Source organism: Sapajus apella, unplaced genomic scaffold (assembly GCF_009761245.1).
Source record: "Sapajus apella isolate SASKATOON/1434 unplaced genomic scaffold, GSC_monkey_1.0 scaffold151, whole genome shotgun sequence".
NCBI classification, from domain to species: Eukaryota; Metazoa; Chordata; class Mammalia; order Primates; family Cebidae; genus Sapajus; species Sapajus apella.
Window position 1 is genome coordinate 367,130 of NW_022437091.1, and position 26,022 is coordinate 393,151.

Below are 26,022 nucleotides of genomic sequence, written 5' to 3' on the forward strand. Positions count from 1 at the left end.
GAATAATCTCTCCCCAACACACACACACACACACTCTCTCTCTCTCTCTCTCTCTCCTCTCTCTCTCTCTCTTTCAGATCTCTCTGAGGTCCAGAAATGGAGACCTATTTTTTCTTTCTGCCATGTTCTTTCCTTCCTTCCTTCTAAGAGCTACCAATTTTGTGACCCTGAATTTTGGTACAGTTGGTCTCAATCCCTGTAGTCACACATAAAATTATTTGAAGACATGGATTTCTTAATTTTTGTTCCAAATTCTCTGCACATTGCATCAGAGGGGTTTCTAGGCATATCTGCAAGCTATTTGATCCCCTCACCCCATCTTTTATTTTCAGAGCTCTAGTCTTTCTTTTTTTTTATTGTACTTTAGGTTCTGGGGTACATGTGAAGATCATGCAGGATTGTAGCATAGGTACATACATGGCAAGGTGGTTTGCTGCCTCCATCCCCCTGTCACCTGTGTCTGGCATTTCTCCCCGTGTTATCTCTCCCCAACCTCCCCATTCCCCTCTGTCCCTCCCTTAATACCCCCAACAGACACCAGTGTGTGATGCTCCCCTCCCTGTGTCCATGTGCTCTCATTGTTCAACATCCACCTATGAGTGAGAACATGCAATGGTTGATTTTCTGTTCTTGTATCAGTTTGCTGAGAATGCTGGCTTCCAGATTCATCCATGTCCCTACAAAAGACACGAACTCATCATATTTTATGGCTGCATAGTATTCCATGGTGTATATATGTGCCACATTTTCCTTGTCCAGTCTATCATCAATGGGCATTTGGGTTGGTTCCAGGTCCTTGCTATTGTGAACAGTGCTGCAATTAACATACGTGTGCATGTGTCTTTATAATAGAATGATTTATAATCCTTTGGGTAGATATCCAGTAATAGGATTGATGAGTCAAATGGAATTTCTATTTCTAGATCCTTGAGGAATTGCTAGTCTTTTTAAGATTTTACCAGTGAGTTTCTTGTTTATTTTAGTGAAAAATATGACCCATTACCCCTACCTCTTAGGTTCAACTCCTTTGTAACCTCTGGTTGCAGCTTAGCCTTAAAAGTCATTCAAAAGACAATTTAAACAAGAGTACAAATAACAAAAGACTTTATGGATTGCAACCTTAAACCTCTTATGAACTATGCCCACCAAATATGAAGAATGTCCTTCCCTCAATCTTTTTCTTGGTAGGCGGCATGAAGTGGGTACTGTGGGACTGTACTGTGGCCACGAGGTGGCAGTGGCTCAATTACTCTCATTCTAAGGCTGCCTTTAATTTCAGAAGCATGAAAATTACTGGAGGACTTGCATTTGATTGGTTAAGCAGCCAACAGAAAGGCTGTCTCCTGCGCTAGAGAATGTGAACTTAAGATACAGAAGGAGTTTCTCTGAAAAAAGAAGGTTGGAATTATCATAAATCGTCTCTAGGTTGAGATACCAGGATGGAGAAAATGTTGGAGCGTGCATTCATAGTCTTGTGGCTTCAGTTTGGCTGTAAGTTGGAGGTTAAGACATGAGAATCATTCATGCAAAGCTGAGAAAGAGAAATGAAGATTTAAGTTCAGCTCATTCAGTTTTCCTGTTGGAATTTTTTAAAACTGCTAAACTAAAAGCTTTGTGTAATTTCTGATTTTGTTTTCCCGAACAGGGTTGAGTGGAGAAGACCAGGTGACGCAGAGTCCTGAGGCCCTGAGACTCCAGGAGGGAGACAGTAGCAGTCTCAACTGCAGTTACACAGTCAGCAATTTAAGAGGGCTGCTCTGGTATAGGCAAGATCCTGGGAAAGGCCCTGAATTCCTCTTCATCCTGTATTCAGCTGGGGAAGAAAAGCAGAAAGAAAGACTAAAAGCTACATTAACAAAGAAGGAAAGCTTTCTGCACATCACAGCCCCTAAACCTGAAGACTCAGCCACGTACCTCTGTGCTGTGCAGGCACAGTGTTCCCTAGGCACCTGCAACTTGTATCAAAACTCTGCAGCTGGGGATCTGGAATGAGGGCAGAGGCATCTCTGCTGTTCTTCCTCTTGAAGGAGTATTTATTTAGTGCTTAGGACCTTTTTCCACATGGTCCTTTGGAGAACGAAGTCATGAGACATAGCCGAGGACAGACTATTGCTCATTCTGTCCAGTCATCCCAAACAGTCCCTTGTGCATGTTCGCGGGTCAGTCTCCTTTTTATAATATCCCAGAACTCCCCTCACATAAATTCAAAAGGGCTAGATATAATATGAACAGTCCTGGTTTCCAGTTGTGGACCACATGGAAAAAGACTGCACAGGTGCATACACGGCCTGCTGAAAAAAAATTGACACAATTTCCGTGTTGTCTCATAATAATCTGGCCGCCAAATATAAGTGAAACTTGTTCATCTTAATATAGTCTTCTTGAAGCCCACATCTCCACCAGCCACAGCTCTATATTTCTCATCCTGTCATAATAAAATTAATTTTAAGAACTGTCTGTACTCATTCTCTTAATTTCCGTTCTTCAGTCTCATTTCAATCTGGCCCCTGTTAGCATCACTCCAAGATAAGTTCTCTTTATAACACCAGCAGTTATTGATAAGGCCATCAGATATTTTTCAGTACTCAACTTGTCTAAGATTTTCAGCAGTCTTTCCTTCCTTATCATTAAAATAAATGTTATTTTAATCAAAATAATACTCACATATATTTACAAAATCCAACAGCACTGTTCTTTTTCTCCCAACCCTCCAGAAACCCCTGTCAGGTCTCCCCATTCTCAGGTGATGGTCTCACATTTATCTGAACATTTAAAATGCTATTTCTTTGCTTTTCTCTTTCTTTTTGAAATTGAGGTACAACACATAATAAGGTGCACAAAACTGTAGATTACAGCTCAATGGAATTTTACACTTCTTTGATCTGTGTAACACCATCCAGATCTATGTATTGAAATTTTCCTTTACTTCAGAAGATTCCTACATACCCCTTCCAATTCAACAGCCCTTCCCCCACTCTCCACCTGGAGTAACCACAATTCTGGCTTCCATCACCTAGTCTTAAACTTTGTGTGACCAGAATGATATTGTACTGTACAGCATATATTCTACTGTCTCAATTTCTTTCCTCAATGTAGTATCTTTGAAATTCGTTAATGTTGCTGTATGCATAAATTATTTTTAAGTTTATGTTTAAAGTCCCCCTGTATAAACATGTAATAATTTACTTTTCCATTCTTCTTGAAATAAACATTTGGGTTTTTTAGATTATTTACAGTTTTGTGCCATCATGGAAAAGGCTGCTACAAACATTTATTTAAATAATCTTTGGTGGACATATAAACTCATTATTCTTGGGTAATTCCACTGGAATGAACTTAACTAGGCATATATTTAGCTTTAGTGGTAATTATTAAATGTATTTCAAAAGGTGACCAAGTTGTGTGCTCTTATGAACAATGTGTGGGAGTTCCAGTTGTATCTCATAAAATTGTGGTTTTAATTTGCTTTCCCTGAAGAATAACGATGCTGAGCACCTTTTAATATGCTCATTGGCCATCTGGATATTCTTTTCTGTCTAGCACCTGTTCAAGTCGTTTGTTTATTGTTCACATGTAGGCATTCTTCACAGATTCTGGCTATAAGCCCCTGCAAAACCATGCACTGTGAATTCTCTACTAATCCATTACTTGACTCCTCACTTTCATAATGATATTCTTTGAGGTACAGAAATTCTTAGTTTTGATAAAGACCAAATAACTATTTATTTTCTTTATTAGTTGGTTTATTTTGTGCCCTGTTGAGAAACCTTTGCCTACTTCAAGTAATAGACACAGTTTTTTTTCATGTAGGTCTATTTTCCACCTCAAATCAATTTTTGTGATGGTATGCAAAAGGTGTCAAGGTTCCAATTGCCCTATGACCATTTAATGAAAAGATCTTCCTTTCTTCCATTGAATTGCAGTGATGCTTTTGTCATAAATCAAGTGATCATACATGTATAGACATATTCCTTCACTCTATTTTGTTTCATCTGTTAGCTCAGCATCCCAGGTATATCATAATGTGCTTATTAATATAGCTATAGAGTAGAATTTGAAGCTCATCCGTGGTTTGTTTTTCCTTCATTTGTGTTCTTCTCCTTATTATTTTATCCATTGTATGTCCTTTGATTCCATAAAACTTTTAGAATTAGTTTCTAAATTCTAAATCCTTTTCAAATCTATAAAATTTCCCTTGCAGTTTTGATTGGTATTGCATTAAGTTTTGGGGAGGATTGCTACCTCAAAAATATTGAGCCATTGTGTCAAAAATATAGACTATTCATTTGATAAGGTCATCTAATAGTTTAATGTCTTAAGCAATGATTTTAGTTCTCAGTGTAGTGATTTGCATATCCAGTATCAGTTTTACTTTCATGTACAGACATTTCATGCAGATTTAAAATTTTTATTTTCTAATTGTTCCTAGTGTATGGAAATACAATTGGTTTTTACATATTGACCTTGTGTTCATTGAACTTGCTACACTTACTAATTTTAATCATTGGGTCATGAATTATTTTGGATTTTCGAAGTGTACAATCATGCCATCTGCAAATGAAGAAAATTCTGTTTCTTGCATTATAATATTTATATCTTATTTATTTTACTTGCCTTATTGGACAGACTTAGTGGCAGGGTTGGCCACTCTGTTTAGATCTGCTTATCATCCAAGGGAGGCAGGGACTTTAAAATGAAAGAGATATAAAATGAGCAAGTAGATTATGGAGTTCTAGCTATTGAGCCAAACTGATGACTAATGCCCTACTTATAAATGGACTCTAAACAACAGAATAAGCTCTTCCCATCCCCGCTTTGTGGGGAAGAAATGCAGAGAGGCCTAGAAACAAGGGAGCAGAGGCAGAAGCTTCTGGATTTAGGAAGAAAGACACAGTGTTCTTTTACCCATGTTATCTGATTTTGTATTTGACCCTTTGGATTTACAGGCTTACAGTTTGCCCAATGTATTCAGGTGAAGCAAAACAAAAATTGCCATAGGATTCCTGCTTTACCTGGTCCCAATTTTGTCATCCTCATCATCATCTTCATTGTCACAGAAACTATGAAGTAATATTAACCTATTTCTCAGATTTCGAAATTGAGGCTTAAGTAAGTTTTGAGATGAAGGAATTTCTGAGATAAAGTAAATGCTGCAGGCACCATAAAATAAAATGAGGAAAAAAACCCCTAAAACTCCAGAGTTAACCAACTAGACAGTACTTCCCTAATTTTACTCTACATTGAAGAATCACATGAAGAGTTTAGTTTAAAAATGTTTTATTCCCATAAATTCTGATTCTATAGGTTTGACATGGCGTCGGGAGTCTGCTTTTTTTTAGTGAGTTGTCTAATTATTTTGATCATTAGATCAGGAGATCTTACTTTGAAAAACACTGCAATTGGGAGAGTACTGCATTTCAAGAGGATGGAAAATACAGACATGCAAGCGATTTTGCATTTGGATAACAGTGCTTAGGGAACCAGGAAACACATCTAGAAATGCCTTAATGTAGGTAATGCCCTATTTAGATTAAACTATGTCCTATCATGATTAGTATATAACACCTTGTTTTGATGATAAAGAAGGGAATGATCTTTGTTTTCAACAACAGAAGGAAATGTATCTATGATTTGAAAAGCAGCAGAGAGGATTAGGGGATATATAAGCCTTTTAGTTGTAGACTTTTCAAGAAGAAAACAGGCTAAAACAATGTATGAGCTTCTCCACTATGAATAAATGCTTTTTTATTCTTTATTGTTAATTAAAAAATAAAACTTGCATATATTTTAAAGGCCATAAGCCAATTATCTTAGTGCTTCCTTCAATGTTCTAAAATTTACACATGTTTTATCTAATTATTTTATTTACTCTTTTGACTCTTTCTGGGTTCTTTACAACATTTTCACTTTCTATTGAAGAAAGTTGATTCCAACGCTGTTAAAGCTCTGCTTATTGCAGAATATAGCACAACACTGCTCTAAACTCTGCCTTTAACATGCTCATAATAATTTCAGCATAGACCATGCTCATACTCATATTTGTTTCGTGACCATGCTTAGTCATCTGCTACATCCTCATATCCAGGCTTTCCTTTTCCTGAATCTATGATGAGTTTGGTTGGTGTGAGGACTGTTATTGAATTTTGTCCCCAAGTTTGTCTAACATTGTATTTCTAATATTATTAGAATACAAATGTGTCTATTTACATTTATATATCTATAATATACATGTTATACATTAAATATTTCTATTTATTTATATGTTATATAATTATTGGAATGCATATTTATTTTGTCTTTTGGAGAATTAGCTATAGAATCAAACAGATATTTTTCCCATTAGATCAATAGAATATGTTGTGAGACATTTACTGTTGTCATGAATTTGACAAATAGGACCCAAAGCTAGGAACCAAGAGTCATTAAGCAGCCACCATTTTTCATTAAGAATGGCTCACATGTTAAGCAGAGCTGCATTTCTCAAAAAAAAAAAATTTAAATAAAAAATTTTTAAGAAAGAATGACCCACAGTTGGACATTCCCTTGAGTTCAAGAAGCAGCAACTGAACAGGCTCTGCAACCTCCAATCCTCACCCCTTAGCTGGTGCGAGGAGGTAGCGAGGGACGGGAGGAGTCAGGAAGAGAATATCATCAGAGTGTTCACATTTTCCCACAAGCCACGTGAGGGGTCAATACTCCAAGATAATTACTTTCAAAGACAGAAATCAGCTGAATAAAAAGGAACATTGTGTGGCTTTTCGTCTTTGTTCTGAAGCAGATTTTGAACTACATTTGCAACCACTTAAGCAGAAGACAGGGACACTGGAGAGAGATGGCAGAGTGGAGAGGGCAGCCATGCCGGCCTGGGTTTCTGCATTGGGCACGGTGAGGAGGCATGTGTATTTGTGGGCAGGTGCCACCTGTGAGGTGGCAGGGCCGAGCTATCTTGCCAGGGCTTCACCCAGAGGAGAAAGGGGCTGTGGAGGGTTCTCTTGAGTGGGGGGCTGACAGGAAGGGGAGACACCTCCCTTGAGGCGCCCCTCAGGTCCCCTGGATGCTCTCTCATGCGGACACTCACCACACACAGGCGTCAGTGGTAGGCCAGGGAAGCAACAACACCAGAGGGGCACAGTGGTTAAGTAACAACAGTTTTGTTGTTTCTTCCCCTTAATCTTTTTCTTTCACCTTAACGGGGGAAGTTAAAATCAAAGAAAAAGGAGGGAAGTCGAGAACCGAGCAGGCCATGTCCACCTCACTGCAGCTTGAGGTCAGGCCTGAAGTTTGGAGAGCAGAGGAAAGGTGAAGATTGGAGTGTTAAACAGAACTGCCCTGAGATTTATTTCACCACTGAAAGTGACTCAGAGGTTTGGAGTTTACTTTCCTAGACCTCATCAAGGGTATAAGGACCAGGGCCCCTCTGAAGGGCCTGGCCATGCTTAAGCCTCTTTGATGCTCTTTTCTTTGGCACTTTTTTCTCTTATTACTCTACCAAGAAAATGTTTATATAGACTCAGGTAGGCAGACTGATATTATGTATTTGTATCATTTCCTATAAGTCAGTTTACACCAGATTCTTTAATTTGCCTATAAACCTGAAAGTTTTGAAATAAGATGGTAGGAAAGACTTCTTTATTTTTTTTTTCCAGCTATACTTCCTTTCTTGAAAGTGATAAGCAGAGAATCACCCAACTGCCTGAATGGAGGAAAATATATGCAGTTAAAATAGTAACATAAAAAAGCAAAGACTCTGTTAATATTGCAAAAATGGCTTGTCACACATGGTGATTATTCTGAAACTACGAATGACCAAAATTGTTAAAGTCCTTTCTGTAACATCACAAGGACATATAAGTGATTCTCCTCCGTATCTGTAATTTTATGAAAGCAGTTGGAAGACTTGCCCAGGACCTGTGGGAAAGCATTCATATATTTAGTCACAAGAGGGGGCTCCTGTGCCTGTCAATAAGATGCCTGTTCAGCTAGGGAAAGAGTGTTTGGCTCACACTCAGTAGTGAAGTCATGCAGAAACTGTGACAAATGATACATTTTATTCTCTTTGTTCTAAACAGAATAGTCTGTGCATTGCTTCCAACATTCAATAACTCCTAGCCTTGTCTCAATCCATTATGAAAAGTTTTGTTTCCAATCAAAAGAGGACAACATAGAAAGAGGGAGACAGGAAGTAGCTATACATCTTTCAAGGTGAATTAATCTATTTTTGTAAAGTTTACAAAATAGAGATAGAGAAAAGTTTACATTTTTGGTGGGGAAGATACTGTTTTTCTCAATCTGTTTCATTTCTCTTAAACTTGAGAAGATAATGAGAAAAAGTCTTGCAGGCGAATCATTTCTTCCTTCTTACAGTCCCCTCCTTTCCCCTCTCTACATGTCAATTCTTTGTGTATGCCACCACCAGGCACACACATGGAGAATGGGGAAAGGTGGGTCAGGGACAGGGTTTCTGGGGTGTAAGGATGAGTATGAGCCAGTCTTTTGTTTCCTTTGTACCAAGATATGCAGTCTATAAATGCTCTCCTAGAGACATATGATAGCTAGAGGCATTTCAGGCAACTGGAGACGTGGCTTCCTGATCAGGCTGTAACTATACCTTTCCTGGTTACTTTGGACACATTTCTCTCTGCGTGAGCCTCATTTGTTCTTTCTTCTTATTTAGATGAGCTTTCTCTACCTTCTTATGATGGTATAAGCCTTGGTAGCGTTTTCCTAAATATAAAGAAAAATTATTTGCACTCATTGGGGCATGGAGTCCTTAATAAGATAAATTCTTTCTCTTGGGTTGTAAAAAATTGATAAAATTGATTTAAAAAAGAGGGGTTCCATGTGAATGCTATTTATCCTTAAGATTTTTATTTTAGAGTTTAAAACTCATAAATGCTCTCAAGGGTCCATCTAGGTTGGAAATAGATGCTTGTTTCATATTTTTACTCTCTTTCCAGGAACGTGGCTAAACCTGGGGAGAAGGTATCAGCCAAGCAGCTCCTTGGGTGACTCTAAGCCTGGGGATTCCCCAAAGTGACAGCTGCCAAGCAAGGGTCTGTGCCAGAGGTGATGAATTTGCTGATGCATCTGCACTCTGTTACCTCCTCCAGCCCAGGTTGAGACACAAAGGCTGAGCAGTGGGCCCTGGATTCTACTGTTGACTTGAAATCTGAAGCTCATGACAGAGCTGACTGTGCTCTGACCCTGGGTAAGAGTTTTAGCCCTAAGAAAAGATGACGTTCAAAACCAAGAAATCAGAAGAGGAATCTGCTGCATGTACTATCCTACTGTCCTTCACCCAAGATGCTAAGGGCAAGTGATCGAACCACAGCTGTTTCCTTTCTGAGGAAGTCACATCCTCAGTGTGAAGGGCTACATCATACCCAGTGTATTAGTTTGTGCCATAGGCTGGGGACTTAAAAATCAGAAATTTATTGTCCCATGGTTCTGGAGGCAATGTCTGAAGTCAAGATGCCAACAGGATCCAGGGGAGAAGGATCTGTTTCAGCCCTCTCTCTTTGGCTTGTAGATGGCCATCATACCCCGGTGTCTTGATATTATCTTCCCTCTCTGCATATCTGTGTCCAAATTTCTCCTTTTATATTGCATTAGAGCCCACCTCATTTTACTTGATTACTTCTGTAATCAAGAGAAAATCTTGAATGCAACTCCAAATAAGGTCACATTCTGAAGTACGGGGGATTAGGAGCTCAACATATAAATTCTAGGGGGACAAATTTTATCTTATAACCCTCAGTGAAAGCTCACAGAAGAGCTTTCTCTGCTATAGAATTTCCTATGTTATTGAGCCCAAGGGAAAATGAGAGACAGAGCCATAGAGTCCTGCCTCTTAACCAGTTCAACCCCATGATCCAATCACCTCCCACCAGGCTGGATGTCCATCACTGGAGATTACAATTTGAAATGAGATTTGGGTGGGGACACAGATCCAAACCATATCACTGCCCATCCCTATGGACAGTAAGTCTAGTACCCTGGCCCTGCACCAGATAGCCTCAAAGACACCACCATGTGGGCAGATTGAACCACACCTGTCTCCCTGCTGAAGAGGGGGAGATAACATCCATTTAAGAGGGCATTGCACAAGAAATTGTGAGATTAATAGAAGAAGGTGGAAAATAAAATGAGAAGAAGGAAAGGGGAAAAATAAGAAAAAGGTACATGAAATCAAAAACTGTAAAGAAAAAACAGGGAGCGAGAAGATCCTGGATATTGTCCTTTCTACAACTAACATTTTCATTCTTGGTAAAGGTCCAGTGTCAAGTTCATAAATTGAACATTAGTTTTCTGAGGAGTGTCTGGGCTCTCTCAATTTTTTCGACTATAGCACCTTCATTGAGAAATAAATGAATCTTGAAAGTTTGTTAAAATGAAATCATTATATTAATATTTCTTATTTCAACATTTCCCTAGTTTTATATGCACCCATACTCCATTTTTTGTGACTGATCACATTGTTGTTTAAATATCTATGCAATATAGTATAAAAAATGATACTTGATTGATTTGCTCCTGACAAGTTCCTAATTACTGTCACAGTTTTCATCACACTTCAATTTAAATACAAACTCACAATAAACATACTTTTAAAAAACATAAATAGGATCGCACTATATGTAAAATGCTGTGATTCGACTGAGTAAGAGAGAAGCTTTTGCAATTCAGAAAATTTAACCCACCTTGTATTTTTTCACAAGTGTAGTAAAACATAATATAGATCTACCATAATGTATTCACTATCTATATTGAAAGAATATTTAAAATTTTTTCCACTTTTTAAAACTACTGCATGCAAGTTACAATCTCTAAGTGTATTTATGAGTATTTAAGAAAAATTCCCAGCCAAATGGTACTTCTGCATTCAATAATATGTAAATTACCCCATAGACATTTATTAATTATATTTCAGCTATCAGAATATGAGAGTATCCATTTCCTGACATTATCTACAAAGCTGAATATTAATATTATGATTCTGAACTCTTTTTGCAATTTGAAAGTAAGAGGTGATAGAAAGGGACTTTTCACAGAAATGTGTTACAGGAAACCAGTCCTTAAGCGCTGAAGTGGCAAGAAGAGCGAGAAGTCATAGGAATCTGGAGAAAGTTGCTGTAACAGTATGGAAAACATTTATATGTTTTTTTCTTTTCTAATATAAGCACTTAAGAAAATAAATTTCTCTCTATGCACTGAATTGGCTGCATTCTACAAATCTGATATTCAAATATTTTTGTTTCTTTAAGAGAAGGAGGAGGTGAAAGTGGAAGACAAAGAAGCATTTCTCTAGCAGTACTGTGCTTGATTCTGAAGTGGCAGTGTTTTCATTCCATTTCCACCTCCCACATTGCAGATCTGTGTGTGTGTGTGTGTGTGTGTGTGTGTGAGAGAGAGAGAGAGAGAGAGAGACAAAGAGAGAGAGACACAGAGAGAGAGAGAGAGAGAGAGACTTGTTTTAGATTGGCTGGGCCAACTCTGTGTTTCCTGTAGAAATGTTTGAACATATGAGGCAGCAAAGCAGAACGTTTATCTTGTGAACCGTTCTCCATGTTTCAGACATAAGATTTCTGTTCTCAGTGAATTTACGTGACAGAGCAATGGAGACACTCTTGGGCCTGCTCATCCTTTGGCTGCAGCTGCAATGTGAGTTAGAGGGAACTGGAAATGAGCAAAGAGCAGGCAGACTCCAGGACATCTCTCCAAGGAGAGAGGGAGAAAGAAAGGGAGTTGTTAACGTCTGTATGGTTCTCTGGGAGTTTCTGTGGAAATGGAAAGAATAAATTTAAAAGTAATTTCTAAGGAATCATTAGCCGCTAACCAGTCTATTGCTCTTTTTCTGAACAGGGGTGAGCAGTAAACAGGAGGTGACGCAGATTCCTGCAGCTCTGAGTGTCCCAGAAGGAGACAGCTTGGTTCTCAACTGCAGTTTCACTGATAGCACTATTTACTACCTCCAGTGGTTTAGGCAGGATCCTGGGAAAGGTCTCACATCTCTCTTGTTAATTCAGTCAAGTCAGAGAGAGCAAACAAATGGAAGACTTAATGCCTCGCTGGATAAATCATCAGGACATAGTACTTTATACATTGCAGCTTCTCAACCTGGTGACTCAGCCACCTACCTCTGTGCTGTGAGACACAGTGTACAGCAGGCACCTGCAACCAATACCCAAACTCTACAGTTGAGGCTCTAATCATATGTTTTATTGTGAGACTCAGGAATGTTTTTGCATTAACAGGTCTTCTAAACTGACACTGTCACTACATAGAAGCAATTAAATACACAAAACTTGAATTAATAATCTGAAGTTAAACTATGAATTCTCTCATCTTTAGATTTTTATCAATTTTAATATAAATAATATTTTTATTTCAATTAATTTACATGCCATACAGTTCAGTCTTTTAAAGTGAAAAATTAAGTGGTATTTAGCAGATTCACAATGTTCTGCAGCTTTTATCTCTGTGTAGTTTCAAAATTTTTTAACATCCCAAAAGAAAACCACATACTCATTGAGCAGTTACCTTATCCACCTCCCCCCAGCTGTTGGCAGCCAGAAACCTGCTTTCAGTCTCTATGGAATTGCCTATTCTGTACATTTCATATAAATGGAATAATATAGTATGTAGTGGCATTTCTGTATGGCTTCTCTCACATGGCATAATTTTCTGAGGTTTATTCAACTTAGGAAGGACCAGAGAAAGCTAAATATGCACATCTAACCAATCACATAGGATACCTCACTTTTAGTTAGCCTGCTTATATCTTCCCCATGCAAGAGCCTCCAATCAGGGCACACCTGAAGCTTTGTTAGTTTTCTTCCACTCTAAAGCTTCCCTACTCCTCTGCCTATCTTTAAGTCTCTGACAAAACATGAGGGACGGTAGCTGACTCCTTTGGTATAGCAAGCTCTGAATAAATTGCCTTTGCTTTTCTCATTTAGGTGGTCCTCACTTATCTCCACAGATTCCTTGTAAAGACACTAAATTTTTCTTTCCTATCAAGTTCTCACTTTCATAAGAGTCACTTTGCACATGAAAAATTAATGAATCACCATAATAAATGTTAAATCTGAAGGGCAGCTTGTCCTCCATTCAGATAGATCATTGAAGCTTACATCAATCAGATAGCACTTCTTAGATAAGTCAGAGAGATGCAGTGCTATAAAGCAGTTCTCAATATTTATGTCCCAAGCCCTGACATCAATAAAACCTGGAAACATCAAACAGATATCTTGGCCTTCCTGGAAGGTTTTCTTATCAAGAGGTTCTTGTTCTCATCTGTTTCTTTCAACAAATATTCAGGCTCCACATTGTGTGATGAGGAGTTTGCATTCACAACCTCTGCTATATCTGGACAACAAAGCTGCTCTCTTTCTTGACATCACAAGCCAAGTTGTGAGTAAGTAATACATTCAGATATGTAAGCTATAAAGGAGCTTAAATAGTGGGGGACTTCACCACCCCATTGACTGTGTTAGGCAGATCATCAAGGCAGAAAACTAATAAAGAAATTCTGGACTTAAACTTGACCAATTGGATGTGATAGAATTTTATAGAATACTTCACTAATCAACCACAGAATATACATTGTTCTCATCTGTAATGGCCATAAAGCAAGTGTCATAATTTTGTTTTAAATTCAAATCATATCAACCATACTCTTAGACAACAGCAAAATAAAAATGGAAATCAATACTAAGGAGATCTCTCCAAATCACACAATTACATGGAAATTATACAACTTGTTCCTGAATGATTTTAGATAGACAATGAAATTAAGGCAGACATCAAAAAATTATTTAAAATGAATGAAAACAGAGACACAACATACAAAAATCTCTGGGAAACAGCAAAAGCAATGATAAGAGGAAAGTTTATAGTGTTAAATGACAACCTCAGAAAATAAAAAAGATCTTAAATTAACAATCTAACATCATATATAGAGAAACTAGAAAAAGGACAAACTAACTCAAAAGCTAGCAAAAGAAAAGAAGAAACGAAAATTAGAGCAGAACTAAATAAAATTAAGACACAAAAATCCATACAAAGGATAAATAAAGCCAAAAGTTGGTTTTTTGGAGAAAAATAAATAAACAAGATGGATAGACTGCTAGTTAAATTAACAAAGAAAAAAAGAAGTTCCAGATAATCACAATGAGAAATGACAAAGGCAACATTATGAATTATACCACAGAAATAAAAGATCCTAAGTCTACTATAAACACTTCTATGTATACAAACTCTAGGGAAAGTGGCTGAATTCCTGGAAGTACACAATCTCCCAAGATTTAATCAAGAAAAAAATGGAAACCCTGAACAGACCAATATAAAGTTACAAAATTAAAGCAGTCATTAAAAATCTACCAACCAAAAAAGTCCTGGGCCAGAAGGATTGACAGCCATATTCTACAATATGTGCAAAGAAGAGCTTGTACCAATTCTGCCGAAATTTTTCCAAAAAATTGAGGACAGACTCCTCCCTAACTCATGCTATAAAGCCAGCCTCACCCTGATACAAAAACATTGTAAAGGCAGAAAGAAAAAAGAAAACTACAGACCAATATTCCTCATGAACCTAGATGTGAAAATTCTCAACAAAATACTAGCAAACTAAAACTATACTACATCAAGAAGTTAATTCACCAGAATAAAATAGGCTTATTCCTGGGATGCAAGGTTCATTTAACATATGCAAATCAATAAATATGATTCACCACATAAACATAATTAAAAACAAAAACCATATGATCATCTCAATAGACAGGGAAGAAAACTTTTGATAAAATCCAACATCCCTTCATAATAAAAACCTTTCACAAACTAGGCACTGAAGAAACATACCTCAAATTAATAAGAGCCATCTATGACAAACCCACAGCCAACATCATACTGAACAGGCAAAAACTGAAAGCATTCCTCTTGAGAACTGGAACAGGACAACGGTGCCCCTCTTACCACTCCTAGTCAACACAGTATTGGAAGTCCTAGCCATAGCAATCAGGCAAGAGAAAAAATAAAAGACATTGAAGTAAGAAAAAAAGAAGTTGAAGTATCTCTATTTGCTGACAATATGATTCTATACCTAGAAAATCATAAAGACTCTGTCAAAAGTTTCCTGGAACTGATAAATCTTTCAGTTCCTTGGTCAGATGGATTCCTAGGTGTTTTCTTTTTATTTTGTGGCTATGGTAAATGGTTTGAGAGTGAAAGATCTCTACAGGGATAATTACAAAACACTGCTGAGAGAAATGAGAGTCAACACAAATAAATGAAAAACCATTCCATGCTCATGAATTGAAAGAATCAATATTGCTAAAATGGCGATACTGTCAAAAGCAGTCTAGAGATTCAACACTATTTCTATCAAACCCCCATCATCATTTTTCATACAGTTAGACAAAACTATTCTAAAATTAATATGGAACCAAAAAAGAGCCCAAATTGTCAAAGCAAAAAGAATAAAGACAGGGCATCACATTACTCAACTTCAGACTATACTATAATGCTACAGTAACCAAAATGACATTGTAACAGTACAAAAACAGACACATTGACCAATGGAACAGAATAAAGAACAGAGAAATAAAGCTGTACACCAACAATCATCTGATCTTTGACAAAGCCAAGGAAAACAAGCAATGGGGAAAGGACTTCCTATTTAATAAGTAAACAGAATTAAAAACAAAAGATTTATGGTAAGACCTCAAACTATCAAAATTTCAGAATAAAACCTAGGAAATACCCTTCTTGGCATCAGTCTTGGCAAATAATTTTTGGCTAAGTCTCCGAAGGCAATTGCAACAAAACCAAAAATTGACAAGAGGGACGTAAATAATGAGCTTCTGCACAGCAGAAGAAACTATCAACAGAGTAAACAGACAAGCTACAGAATGTGAGATAACAAAGGTCTAATACCCAGAATCTACAAGGAACTGAAACAAGTCAACAAGAACAACACAAATAACCCCATTAAAAAAATGGACAAATGATAAGAACAGATACTTCTCAGAAGAAGACATATACGAGTGGCCAAAAAATGTATGAAAACAATTCTCATCATCACTAACGCAACTCAAAACCACATTGAAATACCATTTGACACCAGTCAGAATGGCTATTACTAAAAAGTCAAAAAATAACAGATGCTGATTGGCTGTGGAGAAAAAGGAACATACACTCTGTTGGTGGGGATGTAAATTAGTTCAGCCACCATGAACAGTTTGCAGAGCAGTTTGGAGGTTTCTCAAAAAAGCATAAAACAGATCTACCATTCAACCCAGCAATCCCATTACTTGGTATATATCCAAAGAAAAACAATTTATTCTACCAAAAAGATACATGTTCGTTGTACTGCTATTCACAATAGCAAAGACACAGAATCAACTTACCAACCCTTCAAAGGTGGATTGAATAAAGAAAATGTGGCACATATATAACATGGAATACTATGCAGCTACAAAAAAGAATGAAATCGGCCAGGCGCGGTGGCTCACGCCTGTAATCCCAGCACTTTGGGAGGCCAAGGCAGGCGGATCACGAGGTCAAGAGATCGAGACCATCCTGGTCAACACGGTGAAACCCCGTCTCTACTAAAAATACAAAAAATTAACTGGGCATGGTGGCACGTGCCTGTAATCCCAGCTACTCAGGAGGCTGAGGCAGGAGAATTGCCTGAACCCAGGAGACGGAGGTTGCAGTGAGCCGAGATCGCGCCATTGCACTCCAGCCTGGGTAACAAGAGCGAAACTCCGTCTCAAAAAAAAAAAAAAAAAAAAAAGAATGAAATCGCGACCTTTGTGGCAACATAGAGGCCAAATTCCTAAGTGAATTAATGCAGAAACAGAAAACCAAATACCACATTTTCTCACTCATAAGTGGGAGCTAAGCCTTGGGTACACAGGACATAAAGATGAGAACTATAGATACTGGGGTCTACTGGTGAGGGTAGGACTGAAAACTACTTATTGTGTACTCTGCTCACTATCAGAGTGACAGGATCATTCATACGCCATATGTCAGTGTCCCGCAATATACTCATGTGACAGACCTGCACATATATTCTCAAATCTAAAATAAAAGATAAAATTATAAAAAAATTAAAAATAAAATTGGATATAGTTATGAAAAAGGGGGCTTGATTAGTGTTACTTTAAAAAACTGTTATGTTCCATGATATAAATGAACTTCTATTGTTAATGAAAATTAATAAACTACATTGCAAGAATAAATGTGAATGTTTGTCCTTGAAAGAAGTTACTTCCCCCTACACATGTGGTAGCAGCATCTTAGGTAGGCAGACACTTTGCTGTTGGCAATATAGCAATGAACAGTTATAATTTAACAGGGGAGATGTATACATACAATAAAACAATTCAAGCAAATGTGTAATTTCAACACATGGTAAGGGCAATACATTTTAAAAATGGATATGAAAGATGATAAAATTGTATTTACTTTGGCAGGGTGGAGATTATGCTGCTGGTGGTCAGAGAAGACCTCTTTGAGAAAATAATTACATTGAGATATGTCAGAAGTATTGCAATAATAAAATTAATGTTGTTGCTAAGAAGAGCTGTAGGCAGAGAGAGCCACTTGTACCATACAGTGAACTTAACAACTGTTGTACGTGTGTTGTGACTTCTCCAACAAGTGGCTGATTGCCCCTCCCTTTCCCCTTTCTCAGGTCTTTCTATTCTCTAAGACATAACAATATTGAAAATTGGCTAATTAATAACCCTACAATGACTTCTAACTGTTCAAGTGAAAGGAAGAGTCGCGTATCTCTCACATTTATTTTTCTTTTTGTGGAGATGGGGAATCTCACTATGTTTGCCCAGGCTGGTCTCAAACTACTGGGCTCAAGCAATTTAGCTTGGCCTCCCAAAGACCTGGGATTATAGGCATGAGCCACCGTGATGATACTCTCACTTTAAGCCAAAAGCTAGAAATGATTAAGCTTAGTGAGAAAAGCATGTCAAAAGCCCAATAGGCTCACAGCTAGACCTCTTGAACTAAACAGCCAAGTTGTGAATGCAAAGGAAAATTTATTGAAGAAAATTAAAAGTGTTACTCCAGTTAAATACATAAATGATAAGAAAGTATAACAGCATTACTGCTAATATGGAAAAAGTTTTAGTGTTCTGGATAAAATATCAACCAAGTCACAATATTCCCTTAAGCCAAAGCCTAACACACAGCAAGACCCCAACTCTCTTCAATTCTATGAAGGCTAATAGAGGTGAGGAAGCTTCTAAAGGAAAGTTTGAAGCTAGCAGTGGTTGTTTCCTGAGGTTTAAGAAATGAAGTCATCACCGTAACATAAAAGTGCAAGGAAAGTAGCAAGTGCTGATTTAAAAGCTACAGCAAGTTATTCAGAAGACCTAACTAAGACCAGTGATGAAGGTGGCTACACTAAACAGCAGATTTTCATTGTAGACAAAATAGCTTTCTATTGGAAGAAGATGCCATGTAGGACTTTCATAGCTAGAGAAAGGAAGTCAATGCCTGACTTCAAAAATTCAAAAGACAGGTTGACTCTCTTGTTAGGTGTTAATGCAGCTGATGACTGTAAGTTAAAGACAGTGCTCATTTAGCATTCTGAAAATTCTAGGGCCCTTAAGAATTATGCTAAATCTACAATGCCTGTGCTCTATAAACGAGACAACAAAGCCTAGATGACAGCACATCTGTTCACAGCATGACTTACTGAATATTTTAATCCCAATGTTGAGATCTAGTGCTCAGGAAAAAAAGTTGCCTTTCAAAATAGTACTGCTGATTAACAATGCATTTGGTCACCCAAGAGTTCTGATGGAGATATACAAGGGGATTAATGTTTTCTTGCCTGCTAATGTAACATCCGTTCTGCAGCTCATGGATCATGGAATAATTTTGGCTTTCAAGTCTTACTATTTAAGAAATATATTTTACGAGAATATAGCTATGATAGTAATTCCTCTGATGGATCTTGGCAAAGCAAATTGAAAATCTTCTAGAAGATACCATTAAGAACATTTGTAACTCATGGAAGAAGGCCAAAATATCAAGATGAATGGAGTCTGGAATAAGGTGATTCCAACACTCATAGATGACTTTGCAGGGTTCAAGACTTCAGTGGAGTAACTGCAGGAGTAAATACTTCAGTGGAATAAGTAACTGAAATAATTTTGAAATGATATTGATGGTTCTTGTTTATTTTAATTATCTAGGACACTGCTGTAGAAAGCTTTTAAGAATGGGAGGGAAATCATAGGTTTGGCATGGTTAAGTTGTTTTCTTTCTGAAGGCAGTGAATGAGTTGAAAGGCTCTTGAGGTGCCCTCTGGAGCTCAGAATTTTTAAATGTCAGTTTTAAAAGATCCAAATGATAATCAAAACATAATGGTAGATAGCAGGAGAACTAGAATTAGAAGTGAAACCTGAAGATCTGACTGAATTGCTTCAATCTCATGATAAAACTTTAGTAAATAAGGAGTTGTTTTTTATGGATGAGCAAAGTAGTTTCTTGAGATGGAATCTACTCCTGGTGAAGATGCTGTGAATATTGTTAAGATAAACAACTAAGGATTTAGAATATTATACAAGCTTAGTTGATAAAGCCATAGCAGGGTTTGAGAGGCTTGACACAAATTTTGAAAGAATTTTCACTATGGGTAAAATGCCATCAAACAGTATTGCAGGCTACAGAGAAATCTTTCATGAAAGGAAGGTAATTGATGTGGCAAACTTCATTGTTGTCTTATTTTAAGAAATTTCCACAGTCACCACAACCTTCAGCAATCACATCCTGATTAGTCAGCATCCATCAACATCAAGGCAAGACCCTCCACCAACAAAAAGATTATGACTTGCTGAAGAATCAGATGATCATTAGCATTTTTTAGTAACAAAGCACATTTTAATTAATGTATGTACATTGTTTTTCATAGTGCTATTACTCACTTAATAGACTACAGTGTAGTGTAAACATAGATTTTATACACACCAAGAAACCAATAAGTTTGCATAACTCAACTTATTGTGGTGATCTATAACAGAATTAGCAATATTTCCAAAGGAAAGTTTGAAGCTAGCAGAGGTTGTTTCCTGAGGTTTAACAAATTTGACTTTGCCATCAATTCAATGACTTACACCCCAGAAATTGTCATTAGCAGAAGCATACCAAAGGTCAGGCAGTGGAAGTGGTCTGCCCCAGCTGTAAGTAACAAGCTTTAGAGAGCTTTTTAAAAACAATAGTAAAAATGATTAATAGCCAATCTGATTTTTATTACCATATGCCAGGAATTCTAAACAATGTCAGTGATAAAATATTACTCCCTCGAAAAAATATTTTGTTAGTCTAAGTTCTAAACAAATGCAGAGGTTACTATTGAGTTTTTATAATATATGTATACTTCAAATCATCACATTTTTATTTCTTATTATATAATAAACAGTTTTCTATATGGACGTCATTTTGGATATTCTCAATTTTGCAGATGTCTTCAACACACATGAATTCTAATACAGAGATTTTCCATGTACTTTTTATCCAGTTTCCTTTAATAATACATTAACTTGCAAAACAATGGTATAATTACAACCAGAGTATGGATGCTGGCATAATTAAGATATAGAATATTTCCATCTCTGCAAGGATCATCATGTTTCCCTTTTATAGCAATAGCAACTTCCATCATGCCCCTACCTACTATTTAACCCCTGGCAACCACTAATTTGTTCTCCATTTCTGTAATTTTATCATTTGAAGAATATTATATAAATGGAATCATTCAGCATGTTTATGAACATGTTGGGATTTATTTTTTTACTCTGCATAATTTTCTGGAGATTCATACAGGTTGTTGCATAATCAATAGTTCATTCCTTTTCATTGCTGAGTAGAATTTCATTGTCTGGAGATACCAGTTTGTTTAACAATTCACTTAATGAAGGACATTGGGGTTGTTTCTAGTTTTGAGCTATTATGATTAAAGCTGCTATAAGCATTCATGAACAGATTTTTGTATGACGGTAAGTCTTCATATTCTGGAATATGTATCAAGGAGTACAATTGCTGAGTCATGGGGTAAGTGTATGTTTAGTTTTATAAGAAATTACCAAACTGTTTCCTAGATTGCTGTACTGTCTTGCATTCCCACCAGCAATGCTTGAGTAATCTAATTTCTCCACATTCCTGCTAGTATATGGTGTTGTCATTGGTTAATATTTTAGCAACTCTAAGAAATATGGAGAAATCATTGTAGCTTTACTTTGCATATTTCTAATAGCCAATAATGTTAAACATATTTGGTTTTTCTTTTTTTAAGTTAACTAAAGCCCACAGTTTACACTTATTTCCTTAGTTTTTGCCAAATGTCTTTTTTATGTCTGCAAGGTCTGTAATAATATTTCCTGTTTCATTTCTAATATTAGTAATTTGTCTTTTCTTCTTTGTTTCACTACAAGTTTGTCAGTTTTGCTGATCTTTTAAAAAATTGCTTCTCATTGATTTTTAAAAATTGTTTTCTGCTATACAGTTAATGTATAGATTTCTGTTTTTATCTTGATTACTTCTTTCTTTAAACTTGCTTTTGGTTAATTTTTCTCTACTCTTTCTTGTGTTTTGAGGTGGGAACTTAGATTTTTGGTTTGATACTTTTTTTTCATTTCTGATATTTACATTTAGGGATATACATTTTCTCTCAATGCTGCTTTAACTATATCCTTGAGGCCAAGGTGGATGGATTGCCTGAGGTCAGGAGTTCAAGACCAGTCTGGCCTTACAGAAACTGTAAGATGATAGATGTTATTCTAAGCTGCTATGTCTGTGGCAATTTGTTCTACGGCAACAGAAAACTAATACAGACTTTATAAACTAGATGATGAGTGTCATCAGTTCATAATACTTAGGATATATTACAGAATAAGAAAATTTGAAATGTAATGAAGCCTTATAGCACATAGTAACTTGCTAGATACTTTCTCAAATTTGACTATATTCCTAAAAATTTATATGACATTAGCATAATGTACTGTGATTTTTGTACTGTGTACCAAGAAAATAGAACGAATAAGACCTACTATTTGATAGTACAACAGGGTGACTACAGTAAAAAATAATTTAATTGTTCATTTAAAAATAATGTACAATTACACTAAAATAATGCAATTGGGTTGTTTGTAACACAAAGGATAAATGCCTAAGGAGAGGAATACTGCATTTTCCATGATGTCATTATTTCACATTGCATGCCTGTGTCAAAACATCTCATGTACCCCCAAAATAATATATACACCTACTACATATCCACAAAAATTAAAAAATTAAAAATAAAGTATTATAGAAATGTGTCAGATAAATAAGTAATAAAATATTTAATTTTCTGAATTTTATATTTATGGTATTTGTGTTTTAAAATTTATAGTTTTCTGTGATTTTATTTTTTACCTGAAACTTTTATAGCCAGTTTTATTCTGATTTTTGTGTTATTTTTCTAAAAATCCTCCATCTTATGTAAGTTCCAGGCTTACAAACATAAATCCTCCTTGGCACATTATCATAAATCTTTGAAATTCAACTCTAGAAGGGCAGGAAGGATGTGGAGGAAGTTCACAAAAATTGTGAATTTCTCCTTAGCCCTCTCTTTGGCCCCTGGAGGGCGTTGTTGCCTAAATTGGAAATGGCTTTTCTGTAACAGATTAGTATCAGCTCCTTCCCTCCCCACAGGTTAAGGAGGTGTTCTTTCTGATTGAGCATTATTTTAGACAGCGATATATAAAGAATCTCAGACACCAGAGGCAGGCAGGTTTGTCAAGAGAGCATCTCTTACTAGCAGTTTTTACAAGATCCCTAAGAAGAAGAATCTAAATCCCTGCTATTTCTCCTTAGCTTCAACCTGGATTCAAGTTACCCAGTGGTCAGATTGTGTCTGTGAGGAATTGCCTGGAACGGTGTGTGCTACTCCCTCAGTGCTCGGCCAGACTTCAGTGTGTGTCTTGATGCTTGGGGTACTCTTATTCCCGAGTGGGAATCATTCCATTTTACTCTCTTGTCCATAAATGGAGTATTGTCTATTTGACTCTGGATACAGACTTTTTGTGTGAGCTGAGTTCACTGACACGGCATTGGCACTGTAGGAAAAACCAGAGGCCAGTCTGTGACCCAGCCTGACGTTCATGTCGCTGTCTCTGAAGGAATCCCTCTGTAGCTAAGGTGCAACTATTATTGATTTTCTGTTCCATCATATATTTTCTGATATGTGCAATACCCCAGCCAAGGACTCCAGGTTCTCCTGAAGTACATATCAGGATATAGACTTGTTTCAGGAATTGAAGGTTTGGAGGCAGAATTTAGGAAGAATGGAAACTCCTTCCTCCTGAGGTAACCCTCAGCCCATTGGAACGACATGCTGAGTACTTCTGTACTGAGTGTTGCATTACTCAGGACTGTAGTGGGGGCTGCATACAAACTACCTGAGACTAGCTTAAACAACTGAGGATCTGAGCTTCTGTTATTTTCGGGAAGTTGACATGTTCTGTGAAAGCAAATAGTACAAAGAAAGTAGAATCCTGTCTACCGGTTAGTTCCTATGGACATCTTAGATTTCTTTATTTTCTTATTTGCCATTTTACAAAGGAAAGAGCTTGTACCTGATTCTAGAGAAATTAGACTACAGGATTTTCAACAAGCTGGAGGATGTGATTTGCTCCATGTTATTTGAGATAGTGATGAGCTGAGATGACTTAAGGTTGGCCATGTGGATCGGTATAAAGCAAAACAATTTGCTTTAAATTATTAATCTCCTCTCTCAAGCAGTCAAAAACCCAGAATAAGTGCTTATTTCAAACTGCATTATCAGATTATTTTACCCAGTATCCTGACTTCAGTGAGCTACAGTCTTTTGAGGAAAGAAGCCTCCTCTTCAAAGGAGTTTGGCTCACCGATGAAAGTATTTGAGATTGGGAGACTTAATTAAAGCCGACATTTAAGGATGTCTTCAAGGCAATCTTTCCAAAGACAATATAAGTAGGAAGGAAAAAAAGACTTTTTAAATCTGGTGGTCCCCAGCAAAAGGCAATCTAAATGAAACACAACATCATAGCAAAGTTCCATGTGGAATCTTGGGGTTGGATGTTTAATGAATAAACTGCTCTTTATCAGTTCTACCCATATTACCTCTCTCCTGTTTTTCTCCCTTCTAATTCAATTTCTCTAATACTTGCTGAATGCCCAATAACAATTATTGATTCCTTAATCATATTTACTTATTTTTCTACACTATTCCTCATAATGCCAATTGTAACTATTTGCAATGTTCTTGAGCACTTAATCCAATGTTGTGCCTGCAGAACTTTTATTTCTACTTCAGTGAAAATATAGGTGTTCTCATTTTTCATGCCCTTTACCTCCAAATCCATCTACAGATAATTATTATTATTTATGGAGTCTGGCACAAAAGCACAAACAAATTATTTTCATATAAACAGAGACTGCCTCCTATGGCAGCAGCGGCACAACCCACAAATATTTCTAATATTCAAATGCATTGTCAAGAAGAAAGGTCAAGGTATGGGAAGAAGTATTTTTCTTAAACCTGAAAAATGCTGTTAGTAGTTTTTTAGGTTACAGATTGTGCCTGGACCTGAGTGACAGTAACAGCCTGTGTTCTTTAGCACATTTGTCTGTATGCATGCGTGTGTGTGTGTGTGTGTGTGTGTGTGAGAGAGAGAGACAGAGAGAGAGAGAGAGAGAGAGAGAGAGAGAGAGAGAGAGAGAGATTGAGTGTCCCTATAAAATATGAGGCTCTGGGCAGGGCTCTTGCTTGAGTCTAAGGGTCGTACTGTCCACATCCTTGCTTATCTTCTCTCCTCCTTGTATTTAAAATAAAGAGTCACTATTCAAAGTTTCCCACCTTTGCTTTTGTTACCATCCAGTCTTGTCACCTCCACGGAAAGCATGTGGCATCACATCCCCCATCAAGTCATGTCCTGTAATAGAAGTCTGTAGTAATCGTTACTGTCTTGGTGCTCATGTGGTGCTTAAGAATGCTTTTTTTCCCCTTTTATTTGGCCTTCTCTGTGCTAGCAATCAAGGATGCTTTTTAAAAATGATATCCTGTAGGCGTTTATTACATTCAGAGAGAAGTTTGTCTCCTCACTAGATCGCAAGCTCTCTGAAGGAGAAACTGTATCTAATTCATTTTTAAAAAATTTCCAAGGTCTCAAATACTCTTAAATATATTGGCTTACCTATATTGAATCAAATTGGTGGGCTCATATTTTTTCAGTTCATAGATATGAATTAAATAGGTGTTCTTATTACATAAAATTACATTTAAAGTATTTATTTTCATAAAAGCCACCATGGGGTCTCATGGTCCTATATATGGTACTGTCCATTTTGTGGACACTTCTGTGGGCCAGGACAACCCACAGGTACAGCCCTAGGGAAGGACAGCTGGGCTGAACTGTTCATATATGCTGAGAGATGTGGTCTTCTCAAGGTTTTAGCACATCAGGAGGCACTCACTATAGGCTTTTCTTAAATTGAGGGATGACTCTGAAGGACCTAGTAGAGAATAGTTGTTGAAAGATTTGAGAAACATATTGAGTATAAGGATGAGGGCCAGTAATAGTAAAGAGGGAAGAATAATTGTGTGCAAGGACAAGCTAAATCATTATCAGCACATAAGAAACATAGTTTTGCTGAGTATTCTTTTCCATTGTAGCTCTGTCATCTAAAACAAGACAAATGACATATGAATATTCAAGTACTAGGTTATATTTGACATGCAAATATATCTATATTTAAATTTTTTATCTTTATCTATATCACTATCTTTATCAGTATTTATCAGCAAATATTCCTGGATCAAACAGAATCATATACAGCAAAAGAAAAAGTGGAGAATTCCAAAGAAGGGAATCCGGATTTAAAAAAAAAAATTTATTTCCCAAGATTTTTATGTAAGAAAAAAATATGAACTTTTATTTCATAGGTCCAAAATTATTTCTAAGCTGACGA

At 36.8% G+C, this 26,022-nt stretch overlaps 3 gene segments (V, D, J or C); all 3 read left to right on the top strand.

The window, feature by feature from the left end:
- Positions 1-26,022, top strand: part of LOC116541450 — a 544,521-nt gene that overhangs the window by 80,619 nt on the left and 437,880 nt on the right.
- Positions 1,054-2,170, top strand: LOC116541464. The segment is given in 2 exon segments: positions 1,054-1,491; positions 1,646-2,170. Coding segments are annotated over 2 exon segments (399 nt in total).
- On the top strand, positions 11,464-13,142 carry LOC116541467. The segment is given in 2 exon segments: positions 11,464-11,661; positions 11,863-13,142. Coding segments are annotated over 2 exon segments (393 nt in total).